The following is a 21,009-nucleotide window of genomic DNA, read 5'->3' on the forward strand; positions in this document are numbered from 1 at the left end:
TTACCTGCGGGACCACGGGAGAGGTTTCTTTGAGCTTGTCTGGGAGCTCCTTGAGGATCCGGTGTTTTCTAAGGGAGGAGGGGAGGGGGGAGGGCAGGGGTGTTGGGGCCCTGGAGCTGACCCTCCCTTCTGCTCCCCCTGGTGGCCGCCCAGCTGAACAAAGCCTTCCAGGCGGAGGAGTCTCCCAGCGTCATCTACTGCATCAGCATGCAGTGGTTTCGGGAGTGGGAGGCCTTTGTCAAGGGCAAGGACAATGGTGAGTGGAGCATGCGTCTGGCACACCGCCTCCAAGAGAGCCACCAGGCTTCAGATCTGCCGGGAGTGCTGGGGGAGTGGGGGGCCCTGGGTCTGTGGCTGCCCAGCAGGTTTTAGGTGCCACCCTTCAGGCAAGTGTCTGCCTCCTACAGGAGCAGAGAGCACAGGTGTTCTTCTGGCCCCAGGGCTGGGGTCCCTGTCCACCCCCTTGCCGCCTCCCACGCCCCGGGGCCAGGTCACCCCATACCCCATGCCCCAGGGCCAGGCCTTCTTGCTGCAGTAGGATAGGAGCCGTCTTGCTCTGCCCCTTCCCTCACGTACTGTCCCTCATGGTACCAGACAGGGCTGCCTTCCACCTGCTGGGCCCTTTCCTTTGTGGGGTCTCTTGACCTAAATCAAGATTTAAGTGGACAGACGGCTTCAGACTCTTAGGAAAGCACATGGACATGGTGTCCTCTGACCTCTGGCCTTACAGAGGCGGAGGCAGCCTCCCGCAGATCCGGCAAGAAAGAACGGAGCTCAAGCTCTGGCCTGCCAGCGGCTGCCTCACCACCCCCAAGCCCCACATGCAGGGTCGGCAGGGCCAGCAGGCTCTGCAGGGGACATTTGCCCTTCAGGGCCTAAGTCCTAGCCTGGCCTCAGGGCAAGGAGAGGGGCCTCGCTGCCATCCAGCCCCATACAGGGGTGCCCGAGGGCTCCCTAGTGTATGTGGAGGCGGTCACGCCTGGCTGTGGTGTCGCAGCCTTGCCCTCGGGCCCTGGCATGGCCTCCTGCCAGCTTTTCCCTGGGCAGTCCTGTCCCCTGCCTCTGGAAACAGCTCTCGAGTCATGTGATGTCGAGGATGACATGAGGTCTGGAGAAGGGTGCTCAGCGAGTGGCCACTGCCATCAGCAGTGAGGGGTCTGAAACTAGTGCACATGTCCCAGAAATCCCCTTTGCAGGCTCCAGGGATACTCCGAGTCCCTTCTGGCTCTTCAACTTCTGTGGATGAGCCTCTGGTGCCCAAGCTCCTGTCCCTGTAAGGACGTTACACAGACCCCTTGGGCCCCGGACAGCCCCTCCAGGGTCACAGTGTAGGGGTCCCACCTTGAGGCTGTCTCTTACCTGTGGAGAGGTAGAGGGCCGTGGTGGGGGGCTGGAGTCTCTTCCTGCTGCTGCAGAGGCCCAGAGGCACTAAGCCTGAGCCACGTCTGTTCCAGAGCCCCCGGGGCCCATTGACAACAGCAGGATCGCTCAGGTCAAAGGAAGTGGCCACATCCAGCTGAAGCAGGGTGAGTCTCGCCGGCGCCAGCCCTGACCTCCCAGGCCCACCAGGCTCCCCACGGTCCTTCCAGGCCGCCAGTCACAGGCCCAGGGACCCCGCTGCTCATACCCATACCCTGTGCCGGCCTCTGCCTGTCCTTTGCGTGAACCCCACACCCCAGAAACGGCAGCAGCCAGAGATGTGCCTTCCCGGGTCCTCAGAGGATGGATGTCCCACTGGAGCATCCTGAGAGTGCTATTTAACAGCTGTGCGGGGAGGTGCAAGGTTGCCATCCCTCCCTTTTGGGGCCTGGACCTCCAGGAGCCCCCCCACTGCCAGGGACCCTGACTTCACTGAGGGGGGGCCTGCAGGTTAGCACAGGCCCAGCCTCAACCAGGTGGCCTCTTGGGCCCCGCAGGAGCCGACTACGGGCAGATTTCAGAGGAGACCTGGGTCTACCTGAACAACCTGTATGGTGGTGGCCCAGAGGTCGCCATCCGACAGAGTGTGGCCCAGCTCCAGGACCCAGAGAGCTTACACGGGGAGCAGAAAATTGAAGCCGAGACCCGGGCCGTGTGACTTGGTGCCAGTCTGTAAGTCCCTTCCCTTTGCAGAGACCCTCTCCTGCCCCTGTGCGTTGGAAGAACGCATCCCTCAACACACCTTCTGTGAGGCTGTTTGGAAAAACACTCCTGTGGGCCCCGCCGGGCTGAGTGACCCAGGTGTCCCCACAGGCCCCTGCCTCTGCCCCCATCCCTGTGGAGGGTGTATCTGTGCCTGGAAGAGAGGCAGCCGCTTTGGAAACCCAGATGTGTAAAGAGGCAGAAAAGTTGTTTGGGTTCCAGTGAGTAATGTCACAACCAGGAAACATCTACTTCAGGCTCTTCACACGACCAGGGCTCCTTAACTGCCTGGGTCCTTAACTGGGGCCTTTGTGTCCACTTGTTACTGTCATCGGGGCCCAGCTTTGGTCCCTGGAGCTGCAAGTCAGGGGCTGTGGCCTAGAAATGAAAGGGCGGGAGGGGCTCCAGGAGATGCTGGGAGCTGGGGTGCTGGAGTGCTGGAGCCGACTCCTCCCCAGCCCCCGCTTCGGCCCCATCCTGGGGATCACAGGAAGGCTCCGGAACCCTGGGCTGCTCTCGGCGTTTCACCTCAGACTGACAACTCGGGGCTCATTTGTGATGGGGACCCAGGGTGAGGGCCTGGGTCTGTCGGTAGAGGTGGTTTCTGGAGGCAGCTGGTCCCGGTGTCCCCGGCTGCCCGTGCTGCCCCCACCAGGGAACCAGACAATGGGACAGAAGCATACCCCGCTTCACTGTCCTTTGCTGTGAATGCAGCTTCCAGGGTGGGGACTCCCCCTTTCTCCCCGCACTGTCCTGGGGAGCCTGGGGAGGTGCGGCTCTGCTGCAGAAGCCCACCCTGGATGCTCAGTGAGGCTGCGCTGGGGTGAGCACAGGGGGCCGGGTCTTGTCTCCGGTGGCCCCCAAGCCCCTGGACGAAGCCACTGGGGCGAGCTGCCCACCTGGTCAGGCCCAGAGTGCATGGGAGCCAGGTCCCCGCACCCCGTGGCCTTCAGGCTCTAGAAGCAGATGGGGCCGGGATCCTGGCAGCGCCCTGCAGCTTATCCGGTTCCTTCCCCGCTCCCCCCAAGGTAGCATGTGGTCCAAGAACAAGCGCCCTGGAAATCCCTTGACATTTGCTACAGTCTATTGAAAGTTCCTGCTGCAGCCGGCTGCCGGCTGCAGGTCGCCCCCCGCTGGTGACAGAGGTTCCGCGCCAGGTTGCAAACTCGCCGATGTCTGCGAGGCCTGTCCATGGTCAGACTGTCCTAATAAAGACTTGTGCGTTCCCCTCGGCCCACACTGTCGTCTGTGTGCCACGCTCGCTTTGTTATTGGAGGGAGGAGGGGGGGTCTGCATGGGGTGGGGGTGGGGGCCGCACCGGGTGACCAGCCTTCCAGACCACGGCATGCGGGCGTGGGCTCGCGGGCGTGGGCTCGGCGGGGCTTGGAAACCAGGCTGCCCCTGGATCCTGCAGGAGTGGGCGAGGAAGAGGGGCCACGAACACAGGCCTTCCTCTCCTGGAACCGGGCCCAACCCCAGAGAAGTGAGGCCAGATGTGGGGTGGGGGTAGGGCAGCACACCCCAGGGCCTATCCCCGATTGGCACCGCACCGTGCCCCGGCCACTCGGGGTATACCCTGCAAGCTGGGAGCACCCTCCCCCTGGCTGACGGCGGACATTGGTGCCTCCGATCACAGCATCGCAGTTGCCGGGGTCCTGTGCGGGGAGCTCCCTGATGTTTAATGATACTAGTGTTTTATTTTCCCTGTGGCTTTGGTTGGGTTTTCTTTACACTTCTTGGGGTTTGGTGGGGAGAGAAGAATTGGAGATTTTTATGTACTTCTGGAAACACACATATACTTGGGAAATCCCATCAGATGTGAGTGTGCAGACCCATCACCGGTCCCCACGAGCCCCCGTGGGTCCCTCCTGAGCACAGCTACCCCCTCCACCCGCAGGGTTAGCTCCTGGCCTGTCCCTCATCCCCCACTTTTCTTTATAACTTTCCCACGTCCATGTGTATCTGAATCTAAGCACTGTTTTCAACTTTGCTCACTTTTGAATGTCATATACGTGGAATTCCACGGTACAGATTTTGGGATTGGCCTTTCTTGTTTACCGTGGAAGATGGGAATGAAGAAGTTCTGTCTGGAACGTAAAGACTGCTAACTCTGGGAAACGAACTGAGGGTGGTAGAAGGGGAGGAGGGCGGGGGGTGGGAGTGAATGGGTGACAGGCACTGGGGGTTATTCTGTATGTTGGTAAATTGAACACCAATAAAAAATAAATTAAAAATAAATTCTTATCAGAGGGAAAAAAAAAAAGTTCTGTCTGGAGGATTGAGTGATTTTGGAGGTTTGGAGACACACGGTATCTGAACTATAGGAAGGTGGGGGAGACAGGGAGGTACCACTTGACCTTAAAATCCTCCTTTATATTTTCCGTTGACACACCGGGCTTTTAAGTGGTTCTGCCAAACTTTGATGCTGGATTCTGGAGACAAAGCAGGAAGCCTCAGGTGTTCACCTCACAGACCTAGTGGGGTCAGGAAACTGGGCAGCAGGGGGGCCCCCTCTGGTCTTTCTTCCACATGTACCCTCCCCTCCCCTTAGGCTGGTCCAGCAGCATCTTTGAGAGGAGCCAGAGCCCTCACTGGGCGGGCAGGGGAGCATGAGGCCCAGCTGCTGCAGAGTGCGCAGGCCTTTCTGTCTGCCCACTTCTGCCCACAAACCTGCGTCAGAAAATGCATTTGCAAGGTACAAGCCACCCAAAAAGTGTAGCTTCCTACCTTTCGTTCTAGCTAGAATTCAGTGCAAACATAAATGACCCTGCAGGTCTCACCCCACCTCATTTTGAGCCCCACAGAGCCTTGGGGAAGCAAGTGGTGATTTGGAATCACCCCAGCTCTTTTCCCTGCTGCAGAGAGGGGCATTGGTTGCTGTGGAGGAGCAGGGTGCAGAAAAGAGGACCGCCCTTAGGAGAAGCTATGGAAAGGGCAGTCCACGTTGCAGACAGTGTGTGTTTCTGAAAACTGTCCTGTCCTGAGGACGCCTTAGGATGCCAGCCCCAGCCCTCCCCTGGATCTGAGACCAGTGAGCAGCCTGGCCTGGGCAGTGTCTGGGGTGCCTGGGGTGACGGAAGTGGGGACAGGGCTCCGCCTGGTACAGTGGGAAGGTGTGCACACCGAGGGGCAGATGCTGCCCAGGATCCTCCCAGCCCCTCCCGCACTCTACCCTCTCCTGCACCCCCTCCTCCCCTCCAGTGTGGGGGGAGGGGGCTCTCAGATTCTGCTCCACCTTTTGTGGCACAGCAATGCCCCCAGCTGGTGGGAAGTCATTTATAAGTAAAGGTCACTCACCCTGGACAGGTAAGGTTGAAACCAGGCCCTAATGGACACACCTCTGGGAATGTAGCTCCTGATGTACACAGGGTGGCTGCTGAGTGCCGGTTCACAAACTGCGCTTTATTTAAGATTTCATTTATTCATTAGAGAGCACAGCAGGGGCAGACACAGGCAGAGGGAGAAGCAGGCTCCCTGGACCCCCGGGATCATGACCTGAGCCCAAGGCAGACACTCAAACAACTGAGCCACCAGGCACCCCCAGATTTTGCACTTTAATCCCGGGTCCAAGAGGGTGCTTGCCACAGCCTTACTGCTTCCCCTTCTTAGAACAGCAGGGGCCAGGGAGGAAGGGGTGGCCTCCTGTAGCCAGGACAGGGGGACCTTGGCCCCACTGAGCTAGGCCTGCTTCGTTTCTGTTCCAGGGGGCCCCTCCACCTTCGCTCATGATTCAGAGTTGGGGCCTACAACTCCAGAAACTTCTTTTGCTTTAACTAAAAAAAAAAAAAAAAAAAAAAAGGGACACTCGACACCCCTCCCCCCCAGCCTACTTCCACCCAGTACCCCCGCGTGGCGTCTTGCCTGGTTCACTGGCCCCTCTCCTGCTAGGGGTTGCCACTGCCCTAGCGGCGAGCGGCCGTGTGGTTGGGCTGGGTGCGCGCTGGGTGTGGCCAGGAGAACGGGCCAGGCCCTGCGGGGGTGGGGGTGGCCCCCCCCCCCCAAGGCTGCTGAGACGCCCAGACCCGCCGGGGGAGCCCGACCCACCAGTCGGCTGCCTCCTGAGTCAGGAGCTCTAGCTTTTTTAAAGGCCACTCACATCGGATTGTGGGAGGAGGCTAGGGCCGAGGGGAGGCCTGGCCTCTTCTTGGTGGCCTCCCCTCCCAGCTCTCGGCAGCTCTGCGGCCGCTTCACTCTCTCCCGACTGTTCTCAGCGGCCCGAGGTCCTGCAGAGGCTGCACACAGACCGCGTACCATCCCCCGAAGCCTGGGGTGGGATTCCCCGAGCTGGCGGGAAACGGAGCCTCCCGCGGCGCACATCCTGTGGGCCCCCACCCTCCGGTGTCCCACCCCCGCGCTGGAGCCTGCGGGTACTGCCGAGCCACCGAGATGCCAGATGCCGGCAGACTGGCCACGGGATGCAAGTGTGCCCTGTGGTCCCTGCACCCCCACCCCACACATCAGGGTCCCTGAAGACCCAGAGTAGCTGCTGGCTGAATGCACGTGGAAAAAACATTTCCTGCTCCTAAGGAGCCTTCCCCAATCCGTCTTGAATCACCCTGAATCCCACATCACAGTGGCCCCGGCAGGCAGGGGTGGTGGTTAGAGCGAGCTAGGTTGCAAGCCGGCCAGAGGGGATGGCAACGGGACTTGTCTTGGGTTCACACAGTACATCAGTGAGGTGCACATGGGCCCAAGCCCCCAGCTCAGGGGCCCTGCCTGCTTCCGGGACCCGGGTCACCTCTCCGCGTGACAAAGTCCCATGACAACATAACAGAGATTATACTTTTATTTAACATTTAGAGGATTAACATATAGTTACAAGGTCAATATATAAGCCTTCCAATGGAAGCACTTTATTTGGTTTAATTCCATCTCCAGAGACAAATGGGCAGTTCCAGAACCTTCACAATGGCAATGGGCCGTGACAACACTGAAATGCCTTCAAAGTTTAGGATTAGTGCCACACACACAAATAAACCAGAAAGTTTAAAGGTGCTCAACATCAGATTAAAATAGAATTTTGGATCACTCTTTAAAGAAGTGTTGTGACGATACAAGCATGGGAGGCAGAGGCATGAGGAAGTATGAAACTAAGATTTCTGGAAAAATACTTAGCATCAATGTAACTTTTTCATGTTCAGTAAACTTTCTCCTGTAGTTACAGATGTCACCAGAAGGCATGAGGGGCCTCTGTGCTGTGGCTAGCGAGATAAGTAAGCCTCAGCTTATCTGGCCTGAGCCCGGAGGTGAGCACGATAAAAACCCAAAGGAAAATCCCATTACAGCTTTCCATGCTTTTTTATCTTGCAAAGGAAAAACCGGGTAAATGACAAGTTCCTCTCTTTCGTTTTGTTTTCAGGTCATGTTCAGGGCAGGTGCTTTAAAACTTAGTCATTCTTAAAAACAACACTATTCTAGCATGGGCGTAGACACGACAGGCATCGGGGGTGAGGGAGGAGCTGAGAAGCAGATGGGAAAGTTCCCCGTCTCTACTCTACGTGAACTGGTCCATACTCATATATAGATGAGTTCCCAGGAGGATTCCCAGAGTAAATGATACAGTTCAACTATCCTATAATAACTTATCTCCTGTAATGAGCTTGGGTTTGCAGCATTGCCCTTCCCATGCAGCTGTACAGACTGGCTGGGAGGCAAACACCCAGGTTAACACTGAGAAGCGCTTATGATCCATTCTCTTCTGGACACAGGTGGTACAGAAGGAAAAAAAATGGGGGGGGGGTTGCACAGGGGTTACAAGATACGAGCATATTCTATATTGGGCTGAACAGACATTAAAAGAACAAATCACTGCAGCTTATACCATTTTCTCTACATTGCGAGAAATTAATCTATCCTGACCCAGAATATGAAAGATGCAACGCACATGCATTACTGAGGCTCTAAAATCAATTTTATAAAAAGACCATTTAGCATCCTTGTGGAGCGGAGGAGAGTGGCCAGCTTGGGGTGGTGAGATTCAGAAGGCCCTGGAGATTCCTGATCATCCACCCACCCGCTGGAGGAGGAGCCCTTTGTGGGGCCGCCAGGACTGCCCATCCTAACCACATGCCTGTGGGTTTTGCAGGGATGCAGGGGAGGCCCGGCTTCTAGGGCATCGGCCAAGCCAGCCCTCTCACGAGATGGGGTGGGGGGTGGCTCGCTACAGGTGGGCCGCCGCCATGGGGAAGGGGCACTGTTGCCCATGTAGCAGCCCCGAGACACCCATGGTGTATGCTGCTCCGGCAGGGAGGCTGGTAGTCTTCAACCCAAGGGCCTAGCCCCCCTTCAGGGCAAAAGACGAACAGAGACAGAGACAGAAAGAGACAGAAGAGGAGGGGCTCATGCTGGCTGGCTCGGCTCAAACCCAAAGCCACTTCCTCTTTACCTGCTTTACCCCAGGCATTTGCTGGCTGGAGGCTTCTAGTCACTGATTTGCTCTCAGAGGGTGGGGTGTGATCAACCCTGGTTTGCTGAGAGGAACCACTCTTTGGGGGCCACTGAACACAGGCCCAGCCCTTAGCACCTGTCGTTTCTGCCCTGGTCCCTTCAGCTCCTATAAGACAGCCTTGTCTTAGACTCATAAAAGTCAAGAAGAATTGAGGATGAACGAACTGACCACCCAGTTACCAGAAGCCAAACGAGAGAAGAAAGAGGCCCGATTTCCTTCTTGGGCTTCGGATGGTGCCTCATTCACAGAAATGCACAGCCAATGATTTCTCTCGACTGTATCTGCACCAGAGAAGAAGGGGCTACTGCTGCTCTAAGGCATGAGTGGCCATGAGCTACATGACCTCATGTTTTCCTCAAGGATCCATAAGAAGAAGGAAACTTAGGTCAAAAAGCCAACTCGATCCCGTCTCTGGGGACTGCGGGGCACGTGAGCATATGCAGAAGCCATCGCCACAGATCACCCGAAGGACCACACGTAGCACAGGCTCTTTGGTGAGGAAAGCACTAAAATCTTAAGATGCAAATCTCGGAATTCATGGGAAGATGGGAATTGTCACCTTGTGACGAGCTAACGCCGAGCTGTGATGCTTGTTTATAAAGTGCCACGATCTGCCATTCTCATTGACGGGGCGATGACAGGGAGAAGGTGGGCTAGGTCCTCCCTGGACCCCACGGAAGGTGGACACAAGAGTGTGTGGCCCTCGAGATGGAATTGGACTTCGAGTGGAGACTTCTCCAAGCCAGAGCACAGGCGCCAAATAAAAATGCCTGTGTGTGTGTGTGTGTGTGTGTGTGTGTGTGAGTGTGTGCGTGAATGTGAGTGAGCTTGAGTGCAAGCCAGAGGGGGATGCATGTGTGCATGTGTGTGCATGTGCGCGCCTGCCCCAGGACCCCCCATGGACAATCTCAGGCCATGAAATGTCGTCTAGTACAAGGTGAGGACCCATAACCAGAAAAGGATCACTGAATGGTCAACGGACTCGGGATACATCTATGACACTCAGGTGCTCAGTCCACCTGAGCACACCTGACCCTCCTTGTCCAGATTCTGTCGGTCTCCCCAGGGGGAGGCCAGTGGCGAAGTTTTCACGAAAGGCACAGTGTGAACCATGGATGGGCCAGGATGCTCCAGGTAGACCAAGGGCCAAGGCAGGGGCCCGGGAAGGAGGGAGCACGTGTCTAGCTGTCTTCCGTGGCCCCACACGCACGCTGGGGACAGGGATGAGGACACGGGACAGACCTGCTCCCGGAGAGGTGGCTGGGCTGGGCCACGGAGGAGGAGCTGGGCCACGAGAAGCATGCTGTCAAAAGAAAGGAATGAAAAAGGCAAGCAGCCGCGTGGCAGGGGCAGGTTAGGAGGGATGTCGCTTCAGGCTGAGATGTCGCAGGGCCACCGGCCGGCCCAGCCCGGGAGCAGTCTGCGTGCGCGCGGGCGCCCAGGCCTGTGGAGACAAGCAGACCGAAGGGTTTCTCCTGGGAAGGCTCACCGAGGCTCCGGCTCCGGCTCCGCAGCGGCCTCTAGGAATCTACAACACAAAAAGACAGAAAGAGAAAGACCTTTAGAGGGAGGCGGGCGGTCAAGGGCGGGCATTCTGCGGCCTGGCAAACTGCACCGCCGGAGGGGACAGCTTGAGAGCGGTGGGTTGTTCCCCCAGTGGGGTGCGGGGGGCACATCGGAGATAAGGAACTTTCACGGTTTCAGGCGGGCTCAGGAGCTAGCCTTCCCTTCCCTTCCCTTCCCTTGGGGCGGTGGGGGGAGAGAGCCCCCACCGGAGACCCTGCGCCCATCCACCCTGACCCCTCTTTCTGGGGACACTGAGTTTCGGAGGAAAGAAACAGGCCCGGCTTCCCAGGAGGATTCAAGGAACGTTCAAGGCCCGATTCTGTCCCCAACCGACACTCAGACCTTTTATGAAAACATGGAACATCTTGGCGAAAAGGAAACACTTGTCACTCAATGTCGACTCAGCAATCAACAGTGAAAGTTCTTCATCTTGAGGGGGCAGGAGAGGAAGGGGAGACAGACTCTTGAAGCCCTCAGGTGCGTACAGGGCGAGAAACAAAGCAGGTGTCATCATTTAAAAGGGGGAGCAAGGGCAGATTTTTAAAAAAGCATTTGGCTGGAAAAAGTTCCCCATTACTGAAGACAAAAAGAGTTAAATCCCCGTATGACACAGAATCATTTTCTCGGAAAGGTGACAAATCATTTAAAATACACAACACTGAGAAAAATACGTTTATTAGAGAGGCAGGTACGAGGGTACAACTAAAAGGTGCCAGACAGATTCTTTTCTTTTAGGGTAAGGAGAGAGAGAGAGAGAGAGAGACAATCATGTTGGCCGTATTGGAGCAGAACTTACTCAGAACACAAGTGTCTACAATAAACTCAAGCGCGGAGCTGCCGGCCGGGGACCTAGTCCTCCCGGCTTCCCCAGTGGTTACAAAAACAAAAAAGGTCATTAGGCAGGAGAATCACCAATAAAACAAACAGATAAAAGAGTCAAACGTTAAAACAATGAATTCAAGTCATCTTTTAGTTTTTAAATGGCAGTATATACAAATATCTGGAGGGGGAGTGGCTGAGGGCTGGGGATTACGGAACGTATTTAACAAGAAAACAATTTAAAAAACAAAACCAAAATCATAAAGGAAGATAGTCACAATCCAACTGACCCACTGGACGTTCCTCTAGTCTAAATATTTTGGCAATTATTAAATAGTCATCGTAGATAACACACACACACACACACACATGCACACACACAAATGCACAAGCACAGAATAGCTGCTTGGAGATCTGGGCGTTGGGAAGCAGCAGCCCCACGGGCTGGGATGGGTTTGGGGGGACAGTGTTCTTGGGGGTGCCAAGCAGATTGAGAAACCAGGTGGGGAGGACAGGCTTCTACACATACACTAGTCCCCTCTAAATGTGTCTCAAAAGGAGAAAACTTTCTAAACAAGTTGAGACTTGGCTTCTTTCATTTTATCAGAAATAAAATTTAGGAAAGAAAACCAAAGTATACGGTGGGCAGAAATGGGGATTCTGATTCTTTGGGAATGGTTTCAGGACTTCTTCGAATACTTGGGGTGCACTGACCGGCTGGCACTGAGCTGTGAAGTGTCTTTCACTGTTCTGTCCCTACCCTGAGCTGTCTCTGCTAAGGCTTGGGGCACACAACTTAAAATCATGAATGTTAACTTATGTGCCCAAACCCGACCCCCAGCTCCCACAAACCAACTGATCCAATTTCTGAATCAAATTGGTGCAATTGTTAAGGAAAAAAAAAATAAAGTAAAACCACAACAACGTCACAGACGCCATACTTTCCAAGGGAGGCTTCAAAAGGCTCATGTTGTCTTGGCCGTTTTAAGGCTTTTTCACTGTTTGGTTTGCTTCCTGCTGCAGTTCATAGGCTGGAGCTGAGTCCATCACTGGACAGAAAGCTCTGATTTTAATATCTTAGGTCCCCCATTCGCTTGGGTCCATGCCTAGTGCTGTGACCGCCCCCTGCTCCTGAAGAGGAATCCCTGTGGTTTCAGGGTCAGCTGAGTTACTTGCTGCAAATATTTATTTATTTATTTATTTATTTATTTATTTATTTATTTATTTATTTATTTATGCTGCAAATATTTAAAAGGGGAACAGAAATGATTTTCCTGAGGGGTCTGGGGTCCAAGGTGAATGGCTTTATCAATGTTATGTCAGTAAAGGTAGAATAAGGCAAAAGAAATCTGAATCATGAAATTATATTTCAAAAAGAAGGCTGACCCACGTCTGTTTCCTGCTTTTGGTATTATACTACAGTTATGTCAGAAGCCACCGCTGGAGGACCCTGGCTGAAGGGCACAGGGATCAATCGGGTTTTGCTGTCTTTGCAACTTTCTATTATTATTTTTAAAGTAGAACGTGTGTTAAAAATCAGGCTGCCATTAAAATTTATTAAATTTCATTTCTGGCGGTCCTTGGGACATGTAGTGACCTTTCTGCTAGAATCCAAACAAGCACCTTTAACTCCCGCCAGGTGTCAGACTCCTGATGAGCTGCTGCTGCTTCATAAATCAGCTTTTTTTTGGGAGGAGGGGGTAAAGTCAGCTTTAAATTGACTTGAGTTTATAAAAGGGGTTCACAATGTAAAAGCAAGGAGCTAATTTTCTACTTCAAAGTAGGAAGGACATGAATAAGTAATTCTCAAAACCAAATAAAAAGAAAATCTGAGCCTGACACCTTTACTGTGAGCCATTCATAGCTGGTTCTCTGCGATCTCAGGGTAGATTCCCGGAGTGGGCACAAACAATGGGTTTGGTACCCATCTACATGTGACCGACTTCACTACGGATCTTGCCAATTTGAAAAATGCACATCCCCACGTGACCCAGATTCCTTTCAAGGTGGTGAAATACTTTATTTCAGTCTGGCAATGATTAATTATATAAATGAGCTAGCAATTCTAAAATGACTTTCAGTGAATTCATGTTGGGTCTTAAAGATACCAACGATTAAAACAAACCAACCAACCAACCAACAAAAAACCTAACAAACCCAAAACACTTCTGAGAAGTGATGAGCTGGGGTCTGCGTGTCGAAGCAGCTGCTGCACCAGATTCTTTTTACAGCCCCACCTGGGGACGTGTGAGCTGAATACAGCTACACTTGCCACCAAACCTCCAACACAAGTATGCTAGGTTTTTTTGTAAGTTCTCGAAACAGTACCAGGGAATCTGATCAACCCTGTCAATGGCAGAGGGGAGCTCAGTGGCCTTTTTTTTTTTTTTAATTATTTTTTAAGTGGTCTTAAGTAAAAAAAGTCAACTGGTTCATTGTTACCAGGCTTTTCTCCGGATTGCAACTAGTTGTTTGGGATCATGCAGATGTGATAGAATGATCACAACGATCTACCAATGATCTTAAACACGTTTAAGGAAAACTATACACTTTCAGTACCAAAATAGGAATCATCTTATTCTTTCAAGCAGGGGGGGAAGGTTTTATTTACGACTTCCTCCGAAGCAAGTGACTGTAAGATTAAACAAACTAGGGTAGTTAAAAAACAAACAAAACAAAACAAAACAAAACGAAACAAAAAAACCCAAAACCTAGAGTAGTTCAATGTGTTAAGTTACCAAATGTAACATTCTCAGGTGGTTCAATTTATGGCAGATTATGGCAGATGCTTGCTAGAGATACGAGAACCAAAGTCTTACCCGTCCCTCTGATGTGTGTGGACTTTTTAAATCCAGAGATACCAATTAGAAGCTAAAGGCAACTTTTTTTGGGATACCTACAGATACTGCCAAAGTACGAAATGTTTATCAGATTTCAAATGACAGAACCGTAAATTGGCAGTTGGCAGCTTTCCACATCATATTTCACGAGCAAGAGAAACATGATTATAGTCAAAACTAGCCAAGGAAATTCGGGTGTTCAGTGGATGCCTACAAGTCCACCGTGTGGCCATGTGACAACATGCACTCCGGTGTCCTCCATCCAGGCTTTGGAAGAACCGCCTATAACAGTCCTAGTGGTAAGGAGAGACAACTCCATTTTTTTTTTTAACAGTTTTTGTGGGTTTTTTTTTTTTTTTAAGTGGTATTAAATATAAGTCTTAGCACCTTTGGCATTTTTGTCCAAATAGACTTCGACGTACGAAGTAGGGACATAACCCTCTTCATCTTCATTTCTCCGGATGCGGGTCCATCCGTCACCTTTGTCTTCCTCTATCACGTACAGTGTTTCTCCTTCCACGACGGAGACGGTCCCTTCGTTCTGACCTGGAGGAGCAAGAACAGAACCTGTCAGGCAGGCTTCTGTCAAAACAAGGCGGAGCACACAGGGGAGCAAAGCAATGAGTAGACTGCAGCAAGCGACAGAGGCATGGACCCTTCCGGGTCCCTGCAAGGGCTCCTCCCACTCGGAAGCTTCCAGGCCCTCACCCTGCGGCTCTCCAGCTCTTCAGAGAGCCCCCCTCCCCCACCCAGGAAGCCAGGTGTTTCCCCAGGGAACATCTTTGCTCTGCTCTTCCTCTGTCTCTAACTTTAATGACACCTTTTCAGACACTATCCCCGCTTCTCTTTGTCTGGCCCTGGTTCTTGTCAGGAGCTCAGGTTCCACTTCTGCCTGAAACACACGTCCACCTCCATGTTGCCCTGAACCTGGGTGGGCTGTGTCTCCTCCCAAACTATAACTTCCTCCTACCTTCCCACGCAGGTGGGGCCCTAGGAAGGCACCTTCGAGAATCCTCACTTCCCATCAGCCATGGGTCTGAGCAGTTTGTTGACCTCGGCATCTCTGGGCCAGCTCTTTAACCAGGGTCCCCAAGGCCACTTGCAAAGACCAGCGTCCCACTGCGCACACAGCATTCTGGAGGGCAGATTGTCTGGGGAGCAGCCTCCAGGGGTGCCGTGGGGGCAGGGCTGAGGCCTGGGAGTGAGGTAAAGTCGGCAACACTGAACCTGGTGCTTTCTTGTCGCATTGAACGTGTAGCCTGGCGTGAGGACATCCGTAAGCTCCCTCTGTCCTGGAGCTCCCCAAATCTCCCTGAGCTTGGACTGCTTCTTACACAGCATCCTTAATATCTTTCTATGGTACAGCGTTCTGGCAACTCTGGGCTGGTTTTTCTTTCTTTCCTTTTCTTTCTTTCCTTTTTTTTCTTTTCTTTTCTTTCTTTCTTTTTCTTTCTTTCAGGTTATTCATTTATTCATGAGAGACACTGGCAGAGGGAGATGCAGGCTCCATGCAGGGAGCCCAAGGCAGGACTCCATCCCAGGACCCCAGGATCACGCCCCGAGCAAAAGGCAGACACTCAACCACTGAGCCACTCAGGTGCCCCTGGGCTGGTCTTTCTAACCCTTTATCCCTGTTCTCAGATTGGCCCTACGCACATGATGATAAATGTCCTAAGGTACAGCTCTCATGGTATCATCATCAAGACAAGAGCTCCAGAAATATTGGATGAATGGATGAAATAATCATTATTCCATGCTATGTGCTGCAAATAAGCTCCCCAAAAGCTGTTGTTCCTTTGTATGGACCAGTGGGCAAAGTACACAGCCATGAACTAGATAATGATGGTGATGACCATGAGCAGAACAACAGGGTAAGAAGAGAGAGAAAGATCTGGAAGGCTTCGGAAGAAGGTCCAATCACAGCAGAAGGGTCAGTGTGCGCAAGCAGGGAGCCAGGCGGACGCGGGTTACCTTCGAACGTGTAGAGGGCTTTGCAAGTCCCGATGGCGGGCAGGGGCTCCTCCTCATCAAACTCGTCATCGAAGTCCGTGGCCAGCACCTTCACCTCACCCTCCTGACTCTGCTCCTCCGTGTAACTGCCATCCGGGCTGCTCAAGAAATGAAACCACACAGCAACTATAGCGACTGCCCAGCAACACTCACAGCCCCTGACTGCTGTCACAAAGGCCATCTCAGGTCACCTCGTGTGCTCTGTCACCAACCCACATGGCACCAGGGACCCAAGTGGTGGGGAAAGGTCAGGTCAGGCACCACTGGCTCTTTGGTACAGAACAAGCACCTTATACTCATTTCTAGACATGGGACATGAACACAAAGCAAACTTGCTTCCTGCCGGACAGCAGGCTCGGTACAGATACTGTACCTCTCACGGTCCTGAGCACAGCTGTTGACAGTGGCCGGGTTCTGGGCGTCGAACATTCCACTCTGCCGGCGGCCCTGCTCACTGCGCGCTGGCAGCCTGCCTTCCACCTCAGCCAGCCAGGCCTGCAAGCAAAAGCCACCAAAGACCTGGTCTGAGCTCAGCTGAGGGCTGGACCATAGAGTCTGAAGGCCCCAAATGCGGGGGGGCTCAATGGTCACTGAAGCTGAGATTCGAGAACAATCACATGGGGTAGGGGGCCCCAGTGTATCTGCATTCAGCTATATAAGGGACTCACAGGCAACTGCTTCCAGTTCATCTCACCTTGGAGAGATAGAAGCAAATGTGTTTAGACAACGGTCACAATGCGACAGAAAGAGCACTGGACTGCATTACACTCTTGGGCTTTTTTTTTTTTTGCATGGACCTCGAATTCACAACTGTGACTTCAAGACCTGAGCTGAGATCAAGAGCCAGATGCTCAACCTACTGAGCCCCCCAGGTGCCCCTCTACTCTTGGGCTTTTGAAAACACCTGTGTGATTTCAGATAAGTCACTTCTAGTTCCTTCTGGTTCCACAATTCTGTGACCGTGAGGTCACACCGAGAACAGGAGGGCCCAGTCACACGTAAGCAGTGACTCAGTGTGAGAGCCACATTCTTCCCCTCGCCTTTTTTTTATGGACTGTCACTCTTTTTAATAGTAAAGAAACCTGTATAGAGGAAGTCAAATAAGGTAAAATTATCTTTGGCAACATCTGAAATAGTGTAAAAAAAAAAGACGGGATCCCTGGGTGGCACAGCGGTTTGGCGCCTGCCTTTGGCCCAGGGCGCGATCCTGGAGACCCGGGATCGAATCCCACATCGGGCTTCCGGTGCATGGAGCCTGCTTCTTCCTCTGCCTGTGTCTCTGCCTCTCTCTCTCTCTGTGACTATCATTAAAAAGACAAAAGGATAAAAATGACCAGAAAAGGATATTTCTAGGTTCTAAACACTCCAACAGTAATAACTGACTTACAGATTCTAGCAAGACTTTTTTTTTTTAAATATATTTATTTATTCATGAGAGACAGAGATACAGGCAGAGGGAGAAGCAGGCTTCATGCAGGGAGCCTGACGCGGAACTCGATCCCGGGTCTCCAGGATCACTCCCTGGGCTGAAGGCGGCGCTAAACTGCTGAGCCACCCAGGGATCCCTAAGAACACTTTTAAAAAGCCGTATCTGATCCTTCATTGCTAGAAGTAACACCTACTTGGCCTGGAGCAATCAGTCACTGACGTATTTTTCCATGTTCTGTAGTCTCTAAATTTATAGATAAAAGAAGCCTTTTGTCCATAGTTCTTGAGTGCTCCTCTCTCTTTTTCTCTCTCTCCTTAAAACATTTATTATTTATATTCCCCACTCATTTCTCATTTGTGTCTCTCACCGGGTTTAACATATATAACCCTTTGATAACGTGTCCTTTGTAAGAACCATATTTGACATGATTTCTTTAACTTCTGGACTCACGATCGCATGCTCCCAGCTGGACCCATTATCAACAGGCACTGAAGCAGGATAAGTACTAAGTGATACACTTAAACCAAAGAACAACATATACAAATACAGCTTTGATCAGTGTAGGTTTTAGGGGACATTAGGGACAGAGGGGCAGAACAGCCAGTGAGTGACTACTTTTCCTTTTATCATGACTCGAGACACACCCTGCTGCAAATCCAACTGCACCTCTTGCAGCGCACGACGCATGGGTGCTCTAGAGCATCCCCATGCCGCGCCCCCACCCCCAGCCCTTACCCTGTTTCTTTTTTTCCAACAGAGCTTTTCAACCACAGCTTTTTCATACCTCAAATTTCTGGGCTTCTAGCCGCAGTTTTTCTATATTTTGGCTGACTTCTGCTAATTTGTGATCCAAACTGGCTGGGTCTCCCATCTGAGGATTCTTTAGGTAAACATCTTTCATTTTTGTTATGGCATCTCTGAAAAAAAAAAAAGAAAGAAAGAGTAGGACACAGTGAAGGTGATCAGCCAAGTGGATTCTCCTACCACCCTGAACACTGTGCGAATGGGAGCACATGAAGACTGTGTCACAGTATGGGATGGAAGGGAGGACTGGGGCCTGTTTTCATCCTAAAACTCTCTAAGAATCCTGCTCCCCAAATCTGTATAATCCAGAGCCAGATATGAAATTTTTGATTGCCTTTTCTAAATGGTATCTGGTACCTCCCAGTGCCCTCAGCAACTGAGAAACATAAATCAGTCCTGTCCCTCCCTTCACCCCAAACAACAACAAAAACAAACAAAACCCAAATAGCCAGGTGCACATTCTTGGTGCAAACCAAAGCTACAGCCGGCATCTTGGGTCTTCTGGGCTACCATCTGTTCCCCTCATGGAGAAGCACAGTTAACTGCTTTGGAAATTTCATTATACACTTTAAACGGTTGAGAAACCAAACCCACAGTTGGTATCCACGACAGGCAGGCAATGCAGCCTCAAAGCTACATATCGCAAGATTCCACACTCTTCCTGAAGTCTACTTGGAGGCGCGCCCACAGCAGCCTGAGTAAATGAATCCCTACAGAGGTGCTGCAGCTATGCTTGGGGAGATCTTCAGGCCCAAAGGGCTCTATTATTTTTGAACTCTGGCTTCCAGGGACTTTCAGAAGGGTTCGAGATGTAAAAAGTTCAGGGCAAATGACTCAGCAGGTGGTAATGGGTCAACTTTAATGAGCTTCATTCAGTGAAAAAAGCAGTCTAAACCTGCTATACACATAAGACCAACGAACCAAGCCATATTTTGAGTCATGGGAAATAGTTTCACTGAAAATACAGAAATATGAGGAAGAGAATTTCCATCAGTCCTCACCACGCCTCTGCTCATCCTCACCCCTCCATCTGAACCCCTCCATCTGAGCCCCTCCATCCTGCTGCTCCTTTGGGGGTACACTTCACTTTCCCTGAGGCTGCATCTCCATTACAGCCCTCCATCCACCTGCGCTCCCCGCCCCCTGACTTTGCTCCACTTCTTTCTCACAGTGTGTATACTTCCCGACATTATATAACTTATTATTATGCTTATTATTGTTGGTCTCTTCCTACTAGAATGGAAGCTGTCTGAGGAAGCACTATGAGCTCAAATTCTTTTGTTAACTCTGTTATCTCCCCGGGGCGGGACAATACTTGGCACGCAGTAGATGCTCAGTAAGTATCTGAGATGAACAAATGTTCTTACAGCAAACAAACTGTAACGTCCACCTTTAACAAATTCCTCTCTTGACTTTATGGCTACACCTCCAGCTACAGCCCTATCTCTCTGCAAAACTTCTCAAAAGACTTGTCAAGATTCATCACCTTGGATTCTTCTCCTTCTGTCTCTCCTGATAGGTCTCTCCAGAAGTTTAATTTTATGCATCTTTCCAAGAACCAATTCTTGGATTTGTCGATCCTCTGTGATGAGTGCATACTTTTTTCCTATGTCATTAATTTACACTCTTTCCTGGCTTCTGTTTCCTCTGGTTCCACTTGCTGTGTTTTTTTTCTAACTTCTTAAGATGGATACTCAGCTCACTGATGTTTACTGCTTTTTGTTTTCAATATGTATAGAAAGCATAAACTTCCCTTTCTGAGCATTGCTTAGTAACTGAGGTGTACAATGTGGGTTCGGGGTCAGCTCTGCTCTATTTTCCAATATTTCTTAGGATTTCTTCTTTAGTCTCTGAGTTATCTGGAGCTACAGTTCTTTTTTTTTTTTTTTTTTTTTAAGAGTTTATTTATTTATTTATGAGACACACAGAGAGAGAGAGGCAGAGGCACAGGCAGAGGGAGAAGCAGGCTCCATGCAGGGAGCCCGACATGGGACTTGATCCCAGGTCTCCAGGTTCACGCCTAGGGCTGAAGGCAGCGCTAAACCGCTGAGCCACCCAGGCTGCCCTGGAGCTAATTAGTTCTTAATTTCTAAATGTTCTAAGCTTTACTGCAGGCTTCAGAGAACACATCTTGAACGGTGTCTACCCTTGGATGTTTGTTGAGATTTGCTTCATGAAAACAGGACATGCTCAATTGTTGGAAATGTTCTATGTGTGCTTGAGAAGAATGTGCACCATGCAATTATTGGATAGATGTGTACAAGGCCAATTTTATCAATTATATTATTTAAATATCTTACCCTGAACCTGTTAATCTGTTCTATCAGTTACTCAAGAGAAGTGCGTTAAGAATCTCCCCCCACAACAATGTGTTTTTTAAAAAAAATTTTTAACAAAGTGTTTGCATTTCTTGCACATACTCATGTCAAAGGGCTAATCGCAAAACCTTTTTTATGTTTTGAGGTCATACAGTCGTACAGCTTGAAACTGAGCTGTATGTTACTTGAAGCATTTATTATTATGAAGTTGATCTTCTTGAGCTGACTAGTTCGAGGGTTTTTTGGCCTGTAACTCAGTCTTCCTTTGGTTGGCACTGGCCAACCAGTGCATAGTGTAACTTTTTCCATTCTTTTGGGTTTTTTTTTGTTTGTTTGTTTAAAAATTTTATTTATTTGAGACAGAGCAGAGAGAGACAGAGAGCATGAGCAGGAGGGAGAGGGACAAGCAAGACTCTTCACTGAGCAGGGAGCCTGATGTGGGGATTGATCCCAGGACTTTGGGACCATGACCTAAGCCGAAGGCAGACACTAAACCTACTGAGCCACCCAGGTGCCCCAATCTTTTTCCATTCTTTTATTTTCAACCTTTCTATACCTTATGAATTAGATGTGCCTTTTGTAGGTAGTATACACGTGGATTTTGGGTTGTTGTTGGTTTACTCTGAAAATCTAATTGGCACATGTAGTCTGTTT

General features: G+C 51.2%; 2 protein-coding genes across 25 annotated transcripts in view; one reads left to right on the forward strand and one right to left on the reverse strand.

Annotated features, from left to right (window-relative positions):
• USP20 (ubiquitin specific peptidase 20) overlaps positions 1–3,354 on the forward strand; it is a 43,229-nt gene extending 39,875 nt beyond the window's left edge. For 5 of the 6 annotated variants that reach the window (XM_072778289.1, XM_072778291.1, XM_072778292.1 and 2 more), the window contains 4 exons: positions 154–256; positions 1,455–1,526; positions 1,917–2,091; positions 3,150–3,354. In XM_072778289.1, coding sequence (XP_072634390.1) covers positions 154–256; positions 1,455–1,526; positions 1,917–2,077 — 336 coding nt within the window. In that variant the 3' untranslated portion in view covers positions 2,078–2,091; positions 3,150–3,354. The remainder of the gene's footprint in view (positions 1–153; positions 257–1,454; positions 1,527–1,916; positions 2,092–3,149) is intronic. The other variant, XM_072778295.1, reaches the window with a different exon arrangement.
• A 3,535-nt stretch (positions 3,355–6,889) lies between these two features.
• The window catches only part of FNBP1 (formin binding protein 1), a 152,724-nt gene continuing 138,604 nt past the window's right edge, over positions 6,890–21,009 (reverse strand). For 10 of the 19 annotated variants that reach the window (XM_072778305.1, XM_072778304.1, XM_072778306.1 and 7 more), the window contains 4 exons: positions 18,018–18,150; positions 16,178–16,299; positions 15,766–15,905; positions 10,795–14,340 (listed from right to left, as the gene is read on the reverse strand). In XM_072778305.1, coding sequence (XP_072634406.1) covers positions 14,162–14,340; positions 15,766–15,905; positions 16,178–16,299; positions 18,018–18,150 — 574 coding nt within the window. In that variant the 3' untranslated portion in view covers positions 10,795–14,161. Of the gene's footprint in view, positions 10,098–10,794; positions 14,341–15,765; positions 15,906–16,177; positions 16,300–18,017; positions 18,151–21,009 lie in introns of those variants that run through there. The other 9 variants (XM_072778309.1, XM_072778320.1, XM_072778318.1 and 6 more) reach the window with 3 other exon arrangements.

This window comes from Canis lupus, chromosome 16, assembly GCF_048164855.1.
Source record: "Canis lupus baileyi chromosome 16, mCanLup2.hap1, whole genome shotgun sequence".
Lineage (NCBI taxonomy): Eukaryota > Metazoa > Chordata > Mammalia > Carnivora > Canidae > Canis > Canis lupus.